The sequence below is a fragment of the Chiloscyllium plagiosum genome, unplaced genomic scaffold (assembly GCF_037043375.1).
Source record: "Chiloscyllium plagiosum isolate Xiang-an unplaced genomic scaffold, Cpla_swu_hap1 HiC_scaffold_6, whole genome shotgun sequence".
NCBI lineage: Eukaryota > Metazoa > Chordata > Chondrichthyes > Orectolobiformes > Hemiscylliidae > Chiloscyllium > Chiloscyllium plagiosum.
In genome coordinates, this window is record NW_028270144.1 from 90,017,341 (window position 1) to 90,036,572 (window position 19,232).

Consider the following 19,232-nt stretch of genomic DNA (forward strand, 5'->3'; position numbering starts at 1 on the left):
TTGTTTGAGGTTTTGCTTAATAATCTGTTTCCTAGCTCCATAAATATTGCCTGTAGGACTTTTGCCCTCCTTTTGTTGAGAGTCTTTAAAACACTCTGATGGGAAAGGCAAACAGCTTGAGACCATAGATCATATTGGCTGATCACTCTCCCCCCATCAGAACATTCTGCAGATATTCAGGGACATCCCAGACCTCAGCACATCTTATCCTGGAATCAGATCTGCAGCCACATAAAAGCCCGTCTGTTTCCCTAACTATAGAATTCTCTATATTCTTATTGCTATACTAATCTGCCATCTCACCACAATGCACAGCTGTGCTGTTGACTTGACTTTGGTTGTGCTGGACAGAGGAAGCATCACCCTCATCACTAGTTGGGAAAAGAGATGTATTCAGGGCTCTTTCATGATGTTCTAGTAGTCAACATTCTCTCTCTTCTACTCACACTTAAGCTGTTTCCAGACCGCCTCCCGAAAGGTGCTATCCATGTTGCTCTCAGCTTTGTGGATGTGTCACACTAATGCCAGCTACTATTCAATCTCTGAAACCCATAGCTTGAACTCCAAGCTGATGACCCTTCCTGCACTGTGGCTTTTTAGAATCCTGGAGTTGCCAAATGAAACAGATGTGCATTTCACAGGACTTTGTTTCATAGTATGTTTCATTGTATTTTTCATAGAAAACAAATCGGTGGACATATATTTAATAATTAAATAGTCATAATTTAAGTCAGTTCAAGTGTTTTTAAATGGTAACCAATCGCTGTTTTATACGTTGATATTCATAATTATGGTATATTATGAATTTCACCTTGGTCAACTTTTCAACTTGTAAAATCTGCTTTTTGAGCAGTGGCTGAGACTTTGCATTTTCTAAGACTGTTACCCATATTATTGTTTTTGTTCACTTGCATCCTTAAGCTGAGCTGGGAAGCTTCCTGAAGAACATTGTTTAAGCAACTGCTGCTGGTCTTATGTTTATTTCCTATATTGGTATGATTTCCCCTCCAGAGAGAGAAACATAAGTTGAATTCAAACAGAAACCATCAAGTTAATGTGAGAAAAGTCAGAACAAGAAAAGAAGAATGGGAGAGAATGAAAATGGGCAAAGAGTTCATGACTGACGCAAAGGAACTGGAGCAGGCCGAGGGCACGAAAGAAGAGAAAATGCTTAAAGGGTTTGTTAGTTTTATTGTCAAAGCCCCAACTGCTTTGGTGCCAATCCTGCTTCAGGTCTTCTTTAAATTACTTTGCTGCGTGAGAGCAGCAGTATCCTAATGGTCTTTTAATTTGGCTTACTGTTCTGATCAGCGTCACGCTGGGGAACATATGGCTGTGCATACTAATGAAGCATCTTCATGCAGCAAAGCTTCTTTCTTGAGTATTCTGGGTCTTTCCATTTTATGAACTTTCTGCTCAACTGTTTCAGAATGGTAATTTTTTCCTAACACTTTTCCTATAGCTTCTTAAGTGCTTAGAAATATTTTCAGGACAGTTAGTAGATTAATCAGTTTAAGTTTATCCCTATTGTCTTTTTGGAGCTGTACATTGACATGTTTAATTTTAAAATTAAAATATGACTTAAAAATTAATCAGTCTGCTATTGACGAGGGAGAGAAATCCATGGACAGTGGCATATAAGTCAAGCTCTGAAGCTTTGAAAAGTCCTTCCAAAAATAGGAGTATAAAATATGAACTGTTGGCATTGATGCAGATAGATCTATTTCTGTTTGTTGTTTGCATGTTTTAAACTCCTGCACATTTTCTTGGTAGTACAGCCTGTATTGCCTGCTTAATACTATGCCCTGATCTATAACATGAAAAATTGAGGGCAACTCCTAATGTGGTACAACCCTTTATCATACATTAATTAGTTGAAAAATATAATGTTTGACCCATACGCAGAATATACACCCTAAATATCCATTTTAGCCTTGGAAAAATTTGGTTTTGTACAAGTCAACTTGTATGCCCTGACCTGTAGTGCTTTCAAATTAAATTTCAAATGCACCCAATACTTTAACAGAAATATGTAGATGTTTCTCAAAAAATACCCATCTCCATCATAACTGTTTTTAAATGTTATGGGACTTATCTTATTAATTTAAATTCAGGGTTTCTCATAAATTTAACTTACAAAGGAATGCAATCATTTTATCACTCATTTTATAGTGAAGACAAAAATTGGCAAGACCATTATTCAAGCTTTGTGCTACCCACAAAGTCATATTTTATTTTGACTTTATTCTTTTCTGACCTCTCCTGTCTCTGTGTGCAACTGTGACACGTGTGACATTTTTATTTATTTTAACCATTTTAGTTCTCTGACAATTTCTAGTTCTCTAACACTAGTTGTCTCCTCTGTGCACATACAGCTCATACACACACACCTCCATCACTAGTGTGCTTCCAATTAAACCTGTTGGACTATAACCTGGTGTTGTGTGATTTTTAACTTTGTACACCCCAGTCCAACACCGGCATCTCCGAATCATGACTACTATCTCCATCACTGAGCAGGATGGTCTCATTTCTTTGCATTTCTTTGTCAAACATCATTTCAGATATTTTCATCCATAATCAGTATGCTCTGCTTGGCTGAACTTATTTTTGCCTTTACAAACTTGTCTTACTAACCAAAATAATCCATGCAGAATTGGAGGTAACCTTTTTAACATGGTTTGCTACTTCACTGGGACATGATAGGAGGGATAAAGGGAATTTACTTATTGATGCAATGTGACAAGTGGTCTGTACTAAGCATCAACTTATCACCACATGGATCAGTGACTTGGATGAAGAAACAACAAGTTTACATACGGCAATAAATTGGAAGAGACAGTGAGTTGAGTAGATGAGAGCAAGGGGTTACAAAGTGACATTGTCAAAAATCAATGACTGGGCAAAACTGTAATAGATGAAATTCACTAGAAAGATACCATCCACTTTGGATCCAACAAAGACAAATCAGAATATTTTCTTACTAGTAAGAAATTAGGAATGTGGAGCAGAAGAGATTTGAGTGTCCAAAGCATAAAATGCAGTGTAAAAGTGCAAAAAGTATTATCAAATTCATATGAAGGCTTTACCTCAATGAGATCAATTACATATGGAAATAATCTATTGTTAATTTATATAGAGCTTTGGTCATAGCTCTTCTGGTGTATTGCATCCAGTTTTGCATAATATTTTAAGAAAAATATATTAGACCACAAATAAGTATGGAATAGATTCATTATAATGATACTGAAACTTAAAATGTTGGCTTATGAAGATAAATTGAGTAAATGTGACTTTCATTGAGAAATTTAAGGATCATTTGTTTCAGGTGCTTAAATCAGTTAAAAAATGATTTGATATGATAATACAAGAGAAACAACTTCCCATTGTAAGGAAGTCTAGAATAAGAGGACATGATTTTAAATTTAGTGTTAAATCATTCAGGAGTGAAAACATGAACTACTCTTCCCTATATATATGGAATTATCTTTCCCTTGTGGCTGTGGCATTGACATTTTCAAAGCTGATATTGGCTATGAGACCCAGCTATAACGTAAATGCACACCTGTGTTATTAGATTGCCTGTCCGCTATCCAGTCATGAATTAGCTGAAATGTTCTTGCAGGAAACAACATTGGAAAAACTGGAAATACTGTTTTTGGCCCAACAACAAAGCCTTCATTTCCTTGTGACCATTTCTATTTTCCTCTCTGGCCACTATCTCAAACTGCACCAGATTATTTGCAATCCTGTTTGACTGTGAGCTAGGCTTTTGACCCTCATCTCCTCTCCATCACAGAGAATGTCTCAATCCACATCTGTAATGTATCCATTATCTGGCACTTCCCTGTAAATCAATGCTGAAACTCACATCCATGATTTTGTTAATTGCAGCCTGGCCTATCCTGTGTTATGCTAGGCAGCTTCTCATTTTCTACCCTCCCATAAACAAATTCACCCAAAATTCTGCGAAATCAAAAATATCCAAACCTGCAACAAATCCTGATCACCCATCACCCCTGTGTTTGCTGACCTACCCTAGCTCCTGGGTCCTGAAATATATTCTAATGTTCACGTCCATCCTTGGTTTAGCTTTTGTCTGTTGTGCATCCTTGAGCAGCTGTGTAACCATCCAAGAACTTTGAATTCCTCCAAATCTTGGAGGAATGATCCACCAACATCCTTCACCCCACCATTGTTCGGCTTTCAGCTGTCTACAATCAAAGATCTACAATTCCCTCCCTCTGTCTTACTAACTTAGATCCCAGTTGCCTTTTAAGGATCCTAATGTCATCTGCTTTGTCTCAGTGACAATGTTTTTGTCTCATTGCGTTCCCTTAACACTTTTGCAGAGGGTATTATATTATTAGTACTATTTAAAAGCTAGAGGGACACCTCATTTTCACTTAGCTACCTTTACAGCCCTCAGGACTCCACATTGAGTTTAACAATTTCAGTGAGTGAACACCTCCCTCTCTGTTTGTTTCCCACCCCCACAAACCCAGATCCTCTTTTGTATGGGTAGCTCCTATCACAGCCAATCCATTTCTAAAAATTCACCTTTCCTGTTATCACATATTAAACCTTTACTTCTTCCATGCCTTAATATGAGCAGTCCCTTTGTCTGCTTCCCTTTTCTCTCTCTCTTGGCACCATTTCCATCTTTTCCTCTCCCACCCCTGCCAAACAAGCCCACTGCTCCCCTGTCCTTGGCATACCCAGCTGCTTTCAGTTCTGACAGAGTCATTGGACTTGAAATGTTAACTCTATTTTCTCTCAACACGTGCTGCCAGCTATGCTGAGTTTCTCCAGCACTTCCAGTTTTTTCTTTTTATTTTAAATGCTAGCTATTGCTGTTGTACCCAAAATGTTACTCTCCACTTTTTCAATATTGACCAACATGCTGTACATCTCCAGCAGTAATATTCTTTACCATCTTAAAGACTTAATTGTAGAGAAGTTGCAATTAAATACCTGCAAAAATATACACACCCAATTCAAAATCAAAATCCTTGTTCTCTTCATATTGTCATTGCTTTTAAAATTTAAGAGCTTTTTGTGTTTTTTTTTGTAGTTTTATTTGAAGCACGAGACAAGGGAGTGGAAACGTTTGATTTGTTATTTACTCTACCTGTTGGATATCACTATTGTTAGTTGGATCAGTGCTAGACTTTAATAGGGCAGATTCTAACTGAGTTCAAATATAAAATCTACATGCTCACTGCTATCTTAATGAATGTTCAGCCTTTTAGGGTTTGTCTTTTATTTTTTCGTAGCTTATGGATAAGTAATCTAATTAAGCTGCTCTCAAATCTATCTTTTTATCTGTTATTCTGTTGTATTGAATGTTCAGATAGATAAGTAAATTTTAAAAATGAATAGTAAACTTTTATTTTGAGAATATTGACCCTATATTTTGAAATATATTTAAGTTATATGCATTACTGCGATAATACTTCACAGAAGTTTAGAAATCACTCTTCTTTTCTGAAGGCTCAAAACTAAGCATGTTAAATATTGGCTGTAGAATGCTCAATTAACTTGCAAGATTTCAGTTTTGATACTCTGCTTTGAAGCTTAATCATGAACACTTACTGGAGTGCTATAGGTTGAATTTGCTAAATATGAAATATTTTGTCTCTGCTTTTAACACCAGATCTCATGGATCAGATCTTACAGATTACTCATATCCTGTTACCCCCAATCATGTTCATCCTTCACTGCAGCAGCAGCAGATGTCAGTAACATATGTGTCTAGTGATAATCAGCAGCAAATGGGTACTGGTAATCAGGTCCAGGAACATGACTACAAATCCTCTGCAACAGGATTCAGACATGGTACTCTAAACAGGCCTCAACAACCTCCACCACCTCCGCCATCAACTACTGTAAATGGTGGTGCCCCACCTCCACCGCCACCACCACCACAACAGCAACAACCACCATTGGAATACAGGTAAATAGCTTGAATCTCATCTGTTGTCCAAGAAAGCGAAATCTTGAGTAGTAATTTGATTCCCTTAGAGTAATTATTAGCCATTTTTGTAGTGGCACTTTGTAGTTTTGTTTATTTTATATTTGATAGAATTTAAACTGATTACAGTAATCTACTTTGTAATACCCAGTACAGATTTTAAATTTACCAGCATGAGAAACTAATATTGTTACTTCACAATGGCATACTTACAGTGCCTCAGTAGATTGGATAATCCACCTGAGTTGCACAAAATATAAATATCAGTTCTTCAAGGATCCAAAACAATCATAGCTGAAAATGTGTTGCTGGAAAAGTGCAGCAGGTCAGGCAGCATCCAAGGAGCAGGAGAATCGACGTTTCGGGCATGAGCCTGAAGAAGGGCTCATGCCCAAAACGTCGATTCTCCTGCTCCTTGGATGCTGCCTGACCTGCTGCACTTTTCCAGCAACACATTTTCAGCTCTGATCTCCAGCATCTGCAGTCCTCACTTTCTCCTTCCAAAACAATCACAGTCTAATATATTTAACAGGAATAGAAAATGTTGAAAATAGGCAGAAAGCAGAAGTCCAGAGATTTGGGATTGTGGGTTTCTGCTACCTTTTGCTATATTTTGCATAGAATCCCTACAATGTGAAAGCAGGCCATTCAGCCCATCGAGTCCACACTGCTCTGAAGAGCATCCACCCCTGCTCTAATTCTGCATTTCCCATGGCTAACCCACCTAGCCTGCACATCCACGGACACAATGGGCAATTTAGCTCTGCCAATCCACCTAACCTGCACATCTTTGTGATTTTGGGAGGAAATCAGAGGACCCAGAGGAAACTCACGCAGACACTGGGAGAATGTGCAAGCTCCACACAGACAGTCATCAGAGGCTTGAATTGAACCCGGGTCCTTGGTGCTGTGAGGCAGCAGTGCAAACCACTGAGTCAGCGTACCATTCTGTTAGTACTATAATGAAATGTTCAGTTAAAAAAAATGACAGAAAGTCAGGTTTTAGTTCATATAATGTTAAGGATATGGAAATACCAATGTATCTGAAAAGGACAAATTGAAATACATATGTTGAAAACTGTTAAAAATAAATAACCTTGTTACTCATTACAGCATGCAACCTTCTCAGATGATGGAATTCTATACTTCTGGTCCTCCTCTGCCTTCTGCTGGTGCAGTAATTCCTTCAGCGCAAACTGCTTTTGTCAGTCCTGTCCAAGTGCCTACTTCTCCAGCTTCCCATCCTGCATCAATGATGGGGGTTGCATATACCTCTTCCCCAACTCTATCTGGAGCAATTCCTCCATCTGGTTCCCCTGGACCACCACCTCCACCTCCACCTCCAGCTCCACCAGCACCACCTTCTTCCCTTGCTTCTTCACCAATGCACTGTCAGCTTGTCGTTGAAAACAAACGGCATGAATCAGCAGGCACACCTCTCAATGATGCCAGAAGTGACCTCCTTGCTGCTATTCGTATGGGTAAGTAATAACATGCAGAATTTAATTGTTGCTCTTGCAGGGAACTGGTACAGACATGATGGGCTGAATACTTTCGTGTGGTGGAAGCATTCTGCATTTCTGTTTTTTAACATACTTGATCATTACAAGTTAAAAATCACACAAACCAGGCTATAGTCCAACAGGTTTATTTGGAAGTATAAGCTTCTGAAGCACTGCTCCTTCGAAAGGTAGCTAGCTACTTGACTAATAAGCAGCATTCCGAAAGCTTGTACTTCCAAATAAACCTGTTGGACTATAACCTGGTGTTGTGTGATTTTTAACTTTGTCCACCTCAGTCCAAATTTGACACCTCCACATCATTGATCGTTAGAGTGAGAGGACATAGGTGAATTTCTGCAGGAGCTCTCCTACTACTCTGCAGTAAATATAGCAGAAGAGCCTGGCAACTTGAGAACAGCAACACAAGATATTTTTAACTGGGTGAAATTTATGATTTATAACTGGGTGATAAAGAATGATTATAAAGCCACAACTGACAACTACCACTTACAAGGTACCTTGCACAGACTGTATGCCACTTAACAGAATGGATAATGTATTTCAATTTTCTTATACATTTATTTATTCCAATTTTGAAGTTCCCTTTGAACATCTCCTGAACTAATAACAATAAAGGTGTTATTTTGAATGAGGGATGAAAATATTAATAAGATATTCCCACTTAAAGTGAGGATGTCTTTATTGTATTTGTCACCTATAGAGTTGGCTTTAAATGTAATGCTCCTTATTTGCCTTTCATAAGTACTGAAATGGAACTGGTTATTCTGTGCCTGGGAAGCTTAACTGTTACTCTTGGCCACTATTCAGACCTAAATGGCTCAGAAAATGAACTCTGTTGATGTGCCCATTCATTGATCTGACATAACTGAATTAGATTATGGTTGCTTATACATAAAAGAGTTGAGCTTCTTTCCGTTTTATTTTCCTGGATGTTTTTCATACCCTTAGTTTAACTTTAATGCAAACATTTTTGCCTGAAAAGACTTATCTCCTTGTGTGCTGATAAAACTCACATTCAAGCACAGGATGGCAATGATTTTCAGAATTGATATATAGAACAATAAATTGTGAATATTATGTAGTTTAAAGAGCGAAATAAAAATTAAATGAAATTAAAAGAACGTGCACACACTGCAACTGTTTTAACTGAAACAAAATACGTTACAGCCATTGTGTGGTTCATTTCTCTGGGTATTGCTTTGACCAATCAGAGTCAACCTGGCTGTTGTAAAATTTAAACAAAAATTGGCAATTAACTATTGATCATCATTAACAGATGTGTTCTCCATGGCAATGCTTCTACCACTGAGTTCATTTGCCATTCAATCAGCACTCTTCTCTCATACAGTTTGAATGTTCTTTTCATAGGCTTTTATGAGTGTTTATAGCGGAGAACGAGGCCATTCAACCTGTTATATCCATGCCACTCAAGTAGATTTCACTCCACTAATCCCACTTTCTAGCTGATTAGCCCATATTCATTGAGTCTATGGGATCACATGTGAATATCTAAATATTGTGTAAATGCCATGAGATTCTTTTTGTCTCAACACACTGCAGGCAGAGAGTTGGAGACTCCCACTACTCTAAGTGAAAAATAATTCTCTTCATCTCTCATTTTACAGTAAATCTCTCCTCCCTTATTGACCTCTGTACTAATGGGAAAAAAAGTCATCATTTTCACTCTTATAGGAATTTTATAATCTAAATTAGGATCCCTCCCAACCCTGATTGCCCCTAGGAAAACAGCCTCTGCATTTCTAATCTTTCCTCCGTAGCTCAGATCTTTCAGCCCAGGGAGCATACTGGAAAATCTCCTCTGCATTATCTCTAGTGCAATCGCATCTTCTAATATGGTGATCAGACCTGCATGCTAGTTGTGGCATAACTAATGTTTTATATTGTTGCACCATAACCTCCTTGCTTTAGTATCCAATGCTTTAGCTAATAATGACAAATATCCCATATACCATCTTAACCACCTTATCAATCTGCGTCGCTACCTTTAGGGATCTGTGCATATGCATATCAAGGTCCCTCTCATCTTCAGTATTTTCTGTGGACCTGTGTAATCCTGTACCTCTTTGGTCCTTCCCCCATCCTTTTCCCTTTACAATTTCTTGTGAATTGCCCCAGTGAGTGCCAAAAAATATGTTTTGATTGAATGTACATTTTAAAAACTGTTTCTTATCATAATATTTCATCTTCAAACCTGAACTATTATTAGTGATTATAAATCTCATTAGATAGATTAGCTCTTTGGCATATTTTAGTTTCCTGCTGTAAAATTCATTACTGTCTAATATAAATTATAGAAATCACCAGATGGTCCAGCCTCACTAAATGTTTCAATAACGGGAAAAAAAATGTATTCTGTCTGGAGTGTGATGTTTGAATAGCTAAATTCCATTATTTTAAAGAATCAAGCATATTGGCTTTGGCCTGTTGCTAAACATAGGATCGGTTGCCTGTGATTCAGCATGCCATCATTGTTTTTAAAGGAATCTTGAAGTTTTACTGAGATCAACTTTCTTACTGTAGGTATTCAACTGAAAAAGGTTCAAGAGCAACGTGAGCAAGAAGCTAAGCGAGAGCCAGTTGGGAATGATGTAGCAACTATTCTATCAAGACGTATTGCTGTGGAATATAGTGATTCTGATGATGATTCAGAGCTTGATGAAAATGATTGGTCAGATTAACTTTGCTTCAGTGATGCTAACATTTGAAAATGAAGTCAAAAACTAATATGGAATATATCTGAAACAGTTCCTTTACAATGATTTTAAATTGATTTTAGATGAAAAATCTGAAGCTGTTAGAAAAGTTAAAATGATATTTAAGAAAGTTAAGCATATTGAATTATATAAATACACTTTCCAGGAATATTACTGCTTATTCATTTAAGCGTTGTGGAAATATAACTTTTCATTTACAAAGAATGTGCAATGTAAAAGATTAAGTTGTTGATATCTAGTGCAAATTAATATGCCATTTCATTTTTGGAATCACTGTTATTGGAAGTACATTATTAACCTATTAAGTATTTTGACTCAGTGCTCATGAAAGTGAAAGTGTCTTTCCTTTTGGCTAACTGGTTGTCTTGAACTGTGAACAATCTCATCAAAATGCTTAAATATCCTCCAAACTAAACCCTTAGGAAACGATCATTTATAAAGTTTTTGTTTTCATGACATGAAATGGACAGTATCTGTAGGAATACACCTTGCTTATCTAAACTCAGAGAACTTTAGTAAAGGTAGGATAAAATTGTCATTATCTTTACCTGACCACAGGCATTGATTGAAAGATGATTGGTGCTGGTTTAACCTGAGGGCCATCACGCATCAGGCAAGGGGAGAAATTGAAAATCCTTCAAGGTAACCTCAGCCAGTGAAGGAATTGAACCCACACTGTTGGCATCAGTGATCCTACTTCACACCTTCCCAGCTACCCAACATAAATATTTACCAGTGCTTAGGATAGTCTCAGCACGGTAGGCTATCATGTTTTATGAAAATTGTGGTTTTGTGGGCTTATTTGGTGCTAACTGAGAATCACAGATGCTAATGTTGAGTCTATCCCACTGATCCAATCAATGAAATAGCCTTGCTTGTGAATTATCACCTGGGCCTTGGAATTCAATGGATGTGCTGGTTCAGTTATTGGGAACAGTGATACTTTATGAAATTTCATTTCTCATCCACAGTGATATCATCTCAGACTCAGAAACCCAACTTGTTACTTTTTGCCCAAGAAGGCTATTCATTAACTGAACAAGAAATAATAGTTCATTAAATCCTGGTAATCGTCATCCACGTTATGTAAACTTAGAAAATGAAAACTGCAAAATAGCTAAATATGAAATTAAGCCACAGTTAAGACATACAGCTTAATTAGTTTTTGAATACACCAGTTTTATTTTGAGATGAAAATTGAAGTATTATCCATATAAATTCATAAGTTGAAATAAATTGTAACTGAAAACTGCATAGAAGTGTTAGATTGTTCTGAGAATGTTTAGTATTTCTATGAAGTAGTCAGCAGATATATTGCAGACAGCTCAATTTATTTTCTATCCTGTACACGTTACCATAGATATATTTGTAACTAGTTCAAGTAATCACATGTATTTGGTATTATTTGTTTTAATATTTTTGTAGTAATACTCAAAATTATGTAAAAGAATACCTTTATGCAACATAGCTTATGCTTGATTTGTTTCGTACTGGATTTTCCCTTAATGCAGTTTTTCTATTCTTTACTGTATACGAATGTGTAAATTATAACACTGGAAATTATAAAAGTGAATTCAAATAAACAAAACACAACCTAAAACATTTATCCCTAGTGTTTTTGAATTTCATTAAAAGACCTTACCAACATAATACATCAACAAGATAATCCTCTATTGTAACTATATATAGCCTTTAAGACTAACTAATTCAGTGGATCAGTTGTACTGTCAGAATTTGAAAGGACAGAACTTCTACGTCTTGTGTCTTTTTGTGATCAATCAAAAATCCCAAGAGCAAAGTTATTCGCCATTACTACGTGGGCAACCATTTCCTGCATTCCATGTTCGAATGACATTAGATTGATCTGAGGTAGATTGCAATTTGAATATGTCACAGTGATGCCCACATAAATCGCTTTATGACATGTTTACTACTTGATACATGGAAAGTAGCAACTGGTTAGATTTGATGCGAGGCACAGATACCTGCCAAGCAAATCTGCTAGTTAACTTTGCAATGAGGGTAGAGTCAGTAGTATCATTTGCCTTCTGAATTAGAAGTTCTTGATTCAGTGAAGAAGTAACTAATTTTCCTTTTGCTCTGTTCCAAATCTTTTAAAATGCCTCCCCAATACAGCATGGCATTTCAAAATATGTTCTGAGATTTTTGCTCTGAGATACTTTTGTTTTGCGAACAGAGATGATCTTAACTTCACAACAAACTTTGCAACTAACTAAGCACTTTTGTTTAATGTAGGAAAAGACAACTGTCAATTTGTGTACAAGGACACCCAAGACTAATGAGACAAACTGCTTTAATGATGCAGGTGGAGGATAAATGTTGGCCAGGGTTTCAGAGAAAATCTTCTAATTTTCATTTAAAAAAAAAGGTGTTATGGGATATTTTATATCCACCTGAGAGGTGGATGATCAAATACTACCTTAGCCAATTTATGGTTTTAGGAAAATAGGATAGTGCCAGCCTTCGATCCATGATAGCATTCTCCACTTTGAATCGGAAGTTTGTGTGTTTAATAACACTGGTGGTTTTTGAGCACTTGACTTTATCTGATAATTTGTGCAGTCCTGAAGGAGATACCAGCTCTCAGATCAGATATTAAATGTAGATTCCTCTTTGCCCTCTCAGGTGGATATAAAATATCCCATAACACCTTTTTAATGAAAATTAGAGGAATTTCTCTGAAACCCTGGCCAACATTTATCCTCCACCTGCATCATTAAAGCAGTTTGTCTCATTAGTCTTGGGTGTCCTTGTACATAAATTGATAGTTGTCTTTTCCTACATTAAAGAAAAGTGCTTAGTTAGTTGCAAAGTTTGTTGTGAAGTTAAGAAAAGTGCTATAAAATTGAACAATCTGAATCACTATTAATGAAACCAAACACAAGTGACTGGGTTATGTGATGAAGTTGTTGCATCCATCGTTGGAAAAAATAGTTTAACATTGTAATTTGAGCAACTAGGAAAAATCTAATTGAAGTTGAGCAACAAAATTTAAACGTACAGATTTACAACATTGAAGAACCACTTACAATTTAAAAATAAATCAATGGTGTCATTCATTTGCTTGCATAATACGGTCTCCTACCTTGACATTTAGCATATGCGGATTGCTAGTTCTCTTTCTTTTCTGACATTGTGATTTTTCTTTTCTGTTTGTTGCTTGAATCCTTTTTCTTCTCATTTTCTTTGTGACTTTGGTATTTTCCGTGCTCTCATTTTTAACGTTCTCAACAAATCCTACATCCTCTAGTGTAAGTTCTCTTTTTTTAAAAAAGAAAGCGTGGTCTCATTGCTGCCCCTTCTGTAAATAGTCTTGCAATTCCATTAACATCTTTCCTACATATTCCACTTAATGCATTGTCTTACACCTGGACTCTCATCTCAACATTGTGCCTTTTTACCGTCATCTTCACATTATCTTACCACCCGTCCATCTTGTTTCTTTGACTTGATTTCCTCCTGTTTAACTACCCATCAACCTTCATGCCTCTTTCACTTCCTGAATTACCCTACCCTCAGATTGAACCATAAAGTGCTTACAGCACAGAAGGAGATTGTTCCTATTATTGTTCAAACTGGTGCTATCACTTTTATTCCATGAGCTCCAAACTTGTTGCTAAGCTTGTTATTTAGCATTTTATCAATTTTTTAAAAAATAATTTTGGGATAAGGGCTTTACTGACTGGGCGAGCATTTATTTATCATACCTAGTTGGCCTTGTGAAAGTGGTGCTGAGCTGTCTTTTGAACCACTGCAGTCTATTTGATGTCGGTACCCCCACAAGGTTGCTAGGGAGGGAGTTCCAGGATTTTAACACAACAGCTGAGGATTGGCCAAAAGGTCACAGGATGGTATCTGGTTTGAAGGGAAGCTCGCAGGTGATCCCCTTTATTTGTTTTGCTTGACCTGCTAAATGGTAAAGTTTGTGGGTTTAGATGTTATTATTTAAGAAGCCTTGGTGACTTTCTGCAATACATCTTGTAGATGGTGTACGCTGCTACTATCATGCATTGGTAGAGGGTGTGAATGTTTGTGTTGTGGTCAGTCAATTGGACTGCTTTGCCCTGGACCCTTGAGTGTTGCTGGAGTTGCACTTATCCAGGCAAGTACGGAATGTTCCATTACATTCCTGACTTGTGCCATTTAAATGGTTATAGGATTTAAGGAGTCATTGGATTTCCAGCCACTGACCTGCTCCTGTAGTCAAGGTCCTAATTAGCCTTTAAATTGTTCATTTACTGGTCAGTTATCAATAGGATGTTATTACTTGTGGTTTCAGTGATCGTGTTGCTATTAAATTCCATGGGTGATGGTTGCATTCTATTTTGTTGGAAGTAGTCATTGTCTGGCACTTCTGTGTCATGCATATTGCTTGCTGCATGTCAGCCGAAACTTGAGTTTGTGCAGGTCTTTCTGCATTTTTGTGTGAACTAATTCAGTGTCAGTCATGAATGGTGATGAACATTGTCATCATCAGCAAACATTCCTACTTCTGACCTCACAACAGAGGAAAGGTCATTGACAAGGTAGCTGAAACATTGGGACATTACCCTGAGGAACTCCCCAGTGATGGCCTGAAGCTGAAATCTTCAAAAAGCATAACCATCTTTCTGTATGCCAAGTATGGTTCCAACCAATGGACAAAAAGGTTTCCCTTTGATTCCCATTGACTTCAGTTTTACTAAGGCTCTTTGATATCACCCTTGGTCAAATGTTGTCTTGATGTCAAGGGCAATCAATCTCATGTCTGGAGCTAAGTAATTTTGACTATGTTGAAACCAAGATTTTTAACTAATACATGAGTGGCCCTGGTGTAACCCAAACTGAGCATCCATGAGCACGTTATTGCTAGGCAAGTGCTGCTGGATAACACTGTTGATGACACCTTCCATTATTTTACTGATGATCAAGAGCAGACTGATGAGGTTCGCATTGGCTCAGTTGGATTTGTCCTGCTTTTATTATACAGGACATAACTGAATAAATTTCCAGTTTACTGACTAGATGCCAGTGTTGTAACAGTCCTGTACATAGGCATAGCACATGTGAAGCACAAACTTAGTACTATTACTGGAACATTGTCACAGGCCTATTGTATTTGCACTAACCAATGCCTTCACTTGTTTCTTGATATTAGAAGTTTATCAGATTGGCTGAACACTAATATTTGTGATGCTGGGTACCTCTGGAGAAGGCTAATCTAGGTTTTCCACTTGGCACTTCTGGCTGAAAATTGTTTCACCTGTTTCAGCCAAATATTTTGCTCTGATGTGCTGGGCTCCCCTATCATTAAAGATGGGGATATTTGTAGACACTCTTTTTCTAATGAGTTGTTTTATTATCCACCACCACTCATGACTGTATTTAGCAGGACTGCAGAGCTTAGGTATTATCTGTCAGTTGCAAAATTGTTTAGCTATAATATTTAAACTTGCTGCATATTTGTTTGGCATGCAAGTAGTTCTAGCTTCACCAGGTTGACACCTCATTCTTAGATATGACTGGTTCTGCTCCTGACATACTCACCTGCACTCTCCAATGAGCCAGGGTTGATCCCCTGGTTTGATGGTAGCGATAGAGTGGTGGATAAGCTAGGCCATGTGGCTGCAGATTATGTTCGAGTATATTTCAGTTGCTGCTGATGACCTCCAGTGCCTCATGATGGCCAGTCTTGAGTTGCTAGATCAGGTTGAAGTCTATGCATTTGGCATGGTTTTAATGCCACACAAGTTAGGAGATATCCTCAATGTGAAGATAGAAACTAATCTCTACAATGACTATGTTGAAGGTGGTCTTTAATTAATTTCCTTTACTAATTTGCATTTGTCTTAATAACTTTTAATTTTGACCAAATAATTATTCTCAAGACCTTTCTGATTAGAGGTTAAGCCATTTGGCTTGTAGTTGCTGAGCTTATCATTGCACCTCTTTGAGTAAGGATTTAATATTTATGTTTTTCTGATCAACCTGTTCAGAGACACCTCTGGAGCAGGTGGGACCTGAACCTGGACCTCCTGACTCAGAGATAGGGACACAATCACTGTCCCACAAGAACCTTTCAGGTCTAGCAAAATGTATTTATTCATTTTTGTTTATGCCCAGGTGTGCTCTTACAGCTGAATATTTCCTTTTCTGTCACCAAATCAACTGTGGTTAATAGATTTTAAAAAAAAACACCATTTGAAAATCAAACTGAATAATTTACATGCAAAGCCTTTCAAGGGCAATGCAAATGGCCAAGTGGTTGGAAGAGGGGGGAGGGAAGGTGAAGCACTGTATTCCCCACTATGTCCACCTGTCTCTAAAGGCATCAAAGTATTAGTGGACGCTGCCTGCTCCATCTCCAAGGACACCAGAACACGTCTAATATTTATAATTTAAGTCCACTGGCACCAGATGTGATTCTAAAGATTAAGGGATCGGAAGATTCAGGGCAACACCTTTGCAATTTGAACTTTTATTTCTATAAACTCTACCAAGTTATCTGGTTAACAAATTATTTGTGCCCATGCTTTTTTTTAAATTCCTGTTCAGAGATAACTGGATATTTTTATCGCCACTAAATTACCCGTTATGAATTACAAGAGCAATTAATAAGCTCTACCCATCACTAGCAATGCTATAATCTCAAATATAGAGGAGTGAAAGAAAAAACATTAAAATAGGATTGAAGGGTATTGCACCATTTCTTAAATATTTTTAATCAACCAGACATAATGCTATATCTATTGGAGTAGGTGGGTTTTGAACCCAGGCCTTTTGACTTAACTGTCGGAATACTATCCTGTGCCATAAGAGGCTTTGTATGTTTTCATCTGGTTTAAAAAAAATCCAAAAGGCCTTTCCACACTTTCCTAGATATTCTTAATCAACCTGTTCAGTGATGTCATAACACAGTAAGAATATAATCCTATCTCTCCTAACACCATTGCAGTACAATATTCTAATACCATTGAGCATTCACTTCTCTGTAATATTAATAGATTTAATAACGGTTTCTTTCCATTCCCTGTCTTGAGATTTTGATAGCCTCTTGCATGATTCGTCATACAACTGAGCTCAGACTTTCTCATCTAGAAATCATGCTCTCACATTTGTAACAAAACACTTTTGGTCTGGAATTTTCAGCTAAAGCTCTCACTAAGGTAACCTATTTCCTAACTTATCTGAACTAATTCCTTTCTTTAAAAGAAACTGTTTCAGATATCTAAGTTCAGCCATAGCTTCTGAGAATTGAAAAAAGAGCTTTTAAGCTATGGGTTTTTCCCCTAAGAAAGGAAATAATTGACCCTTCTAACTGAAAACAAACTAATGCTTCTCAATGTTTATTCTATCTGCTTGAAAATTACAAACCAATACAAATAAATTCCCATTATCACCCCAGGGTTTCCCTTTCTCATGTTGATTTAAAACAAAAGATCATAATATTGGCAGGGTAATCATTAAACTTTCTCATAAAGGCAAACCAAATACATACACCTGTTTTTCAAATCCAATCTCTAACATAAATAACTTTAAAATATGTATACATGTATATAAATCATGCACCTTTCATTATTACTTATCTGGACATTTCTGGATACAAGATATTAAGGAATGAAAGCACGCTGGCAGTATTGATTAAGGATAATATGATAGTGCTGGAGAAAAAGGATGTCTTAAAGGGTCAGGTCAGAAGATACTATTTGAAGCAAAGAAATAGTAACAGAATTTTTATTACATTTTTCAGGTTAAACAATAGGTCACCAAATAGTTCAAAAGATGTAGAGGAACAAACTTACAAAGTCAATACAGAGTGCAAAAGCATAGTTACAAAAGAAGAGTTCAATTATCCCAATTTAGAATGGGATAGTAATTGTGTAGAGAGCAAATAATTTTCTACATCAGTATATTTCTAGTCCAACAAGAGGGAGAAATTGCTGGATCTGCTTCTGGAGAATAAGATGGTACAGATGGATCACTATCAATGACTGAACATTTAAGGAGTATTGAGTATCATAAAGTTTAGGTTAGTTAGGAAGAGGACAAAGAGCAATCCAGCGTCAAAATATTTAATTATGGGAAGGTAAATTTTAATGAATTACTTTGGCCCAGGTAAATTAGAATCAAAGATTGTCAGGCAAAATGAAAGGGGAATATTACTCAAATTGACCAAGGAAATGATTCAGCGATAGCGGAGAAAGATAAAATACACAAAGCCAGAATGAGTGGACCAGAGTGTTACTGAGCATGGTTCCTTTGGAATTCTGACACTACAGAGGAGGAGACGATGTGTTGGTGGTGCCATCCTGTTGGATGTGGTGGGAATGTCGGACAATGATCCTTTGAATGCTGAGTCAAGTTGGGTGGAAAGTAAGGACAAGGGGAACCCTATTGTTGCTCCAGGAAAGACAGGAAGTTTTGAAGGCAGAAGTGCAGGAGATGGGTTGGACATAGTTGAAGACCCTATTCATAACAAGAAAGGTGAGGTCCTCAGTGGAGGAAAATAGATGTTCTTGTAAATGGGAGCTGACAGTGATCATTGACTGTAAATGTATTACTGGTAAAAAAAACATCTGATTGAAGGGGTAAATACAGCTTCTGTTATTTGTTTATTCTTTATTTTGCCTGTTGCTAAATAAAAATGAATGTTATCAACTATATGAAATCTTTCCAGTGTGTGATTGTCCCATATTAGATAATGAGAAGGCTGCACTCTGCATTGGGAAAGAGTAGCACTCTTTAGAAGGGTTCTAAAATGGGATGCTGCTAAGAATGGGTAAGCTGTTTTTTTAATTTATTAAATAGCAGTAAATTTATGGATGTGCACTCGTATTTGTATTGAGGTGTCAACCGTGCCACCAATATGCCCTGTGAAATGTTTTAGGTGTCCCTCCCACCACATACAGAGTGAAGAACAGCTCTTGACTCACAAAGCTTGACCTGGTGCGTGGCTGGGTTTTAAAACAGCCGCTGGTGCCAGCAATCACTGAAGGTTCC

At 37.2% G+C, this 19,232-nt stretch overlaps 1 protein-coding gene across 6 annotated transcripts in view; it reads left to right on the forward strand.

The window, feature by feature from the left end:
* Positions 1-11,836, forward strand: part of LOC122550764 (actin-binding protein WASF3) — a 126,735-nt gene extending 114,899 nt beyond the window's left edge. For 5 of the 6 annotated variants that reach the window (XM_043691992.2, XM_043691995.2, XM_043691991.2 and 2 more), the window contains 3 exons: positions 5,657-5,956; positions 7,088-7,455; positions 10,039-11,836. In XM_043691992.2, coding sequence (XP_043547927.1) covers positions 5,657-5,956; positions 7,088-7,455; positions 10,039-10,196 — 826 coding nt within the window. In that variant the 3' untranslated portion in view covers positions 10,197-11,836. Of the gene's footprint in view, positions 1-1,011; positions 1,179-5,656; positions 5,957-7,087; positions 7,456-10,038 lie in introns of all 6 variants that reach the window. The other variant, XM_043691996.2, reaches the window with a different exon arrangement.
* Positions 11,837-19,232: the final 7,396 nt, after the last annotated feature.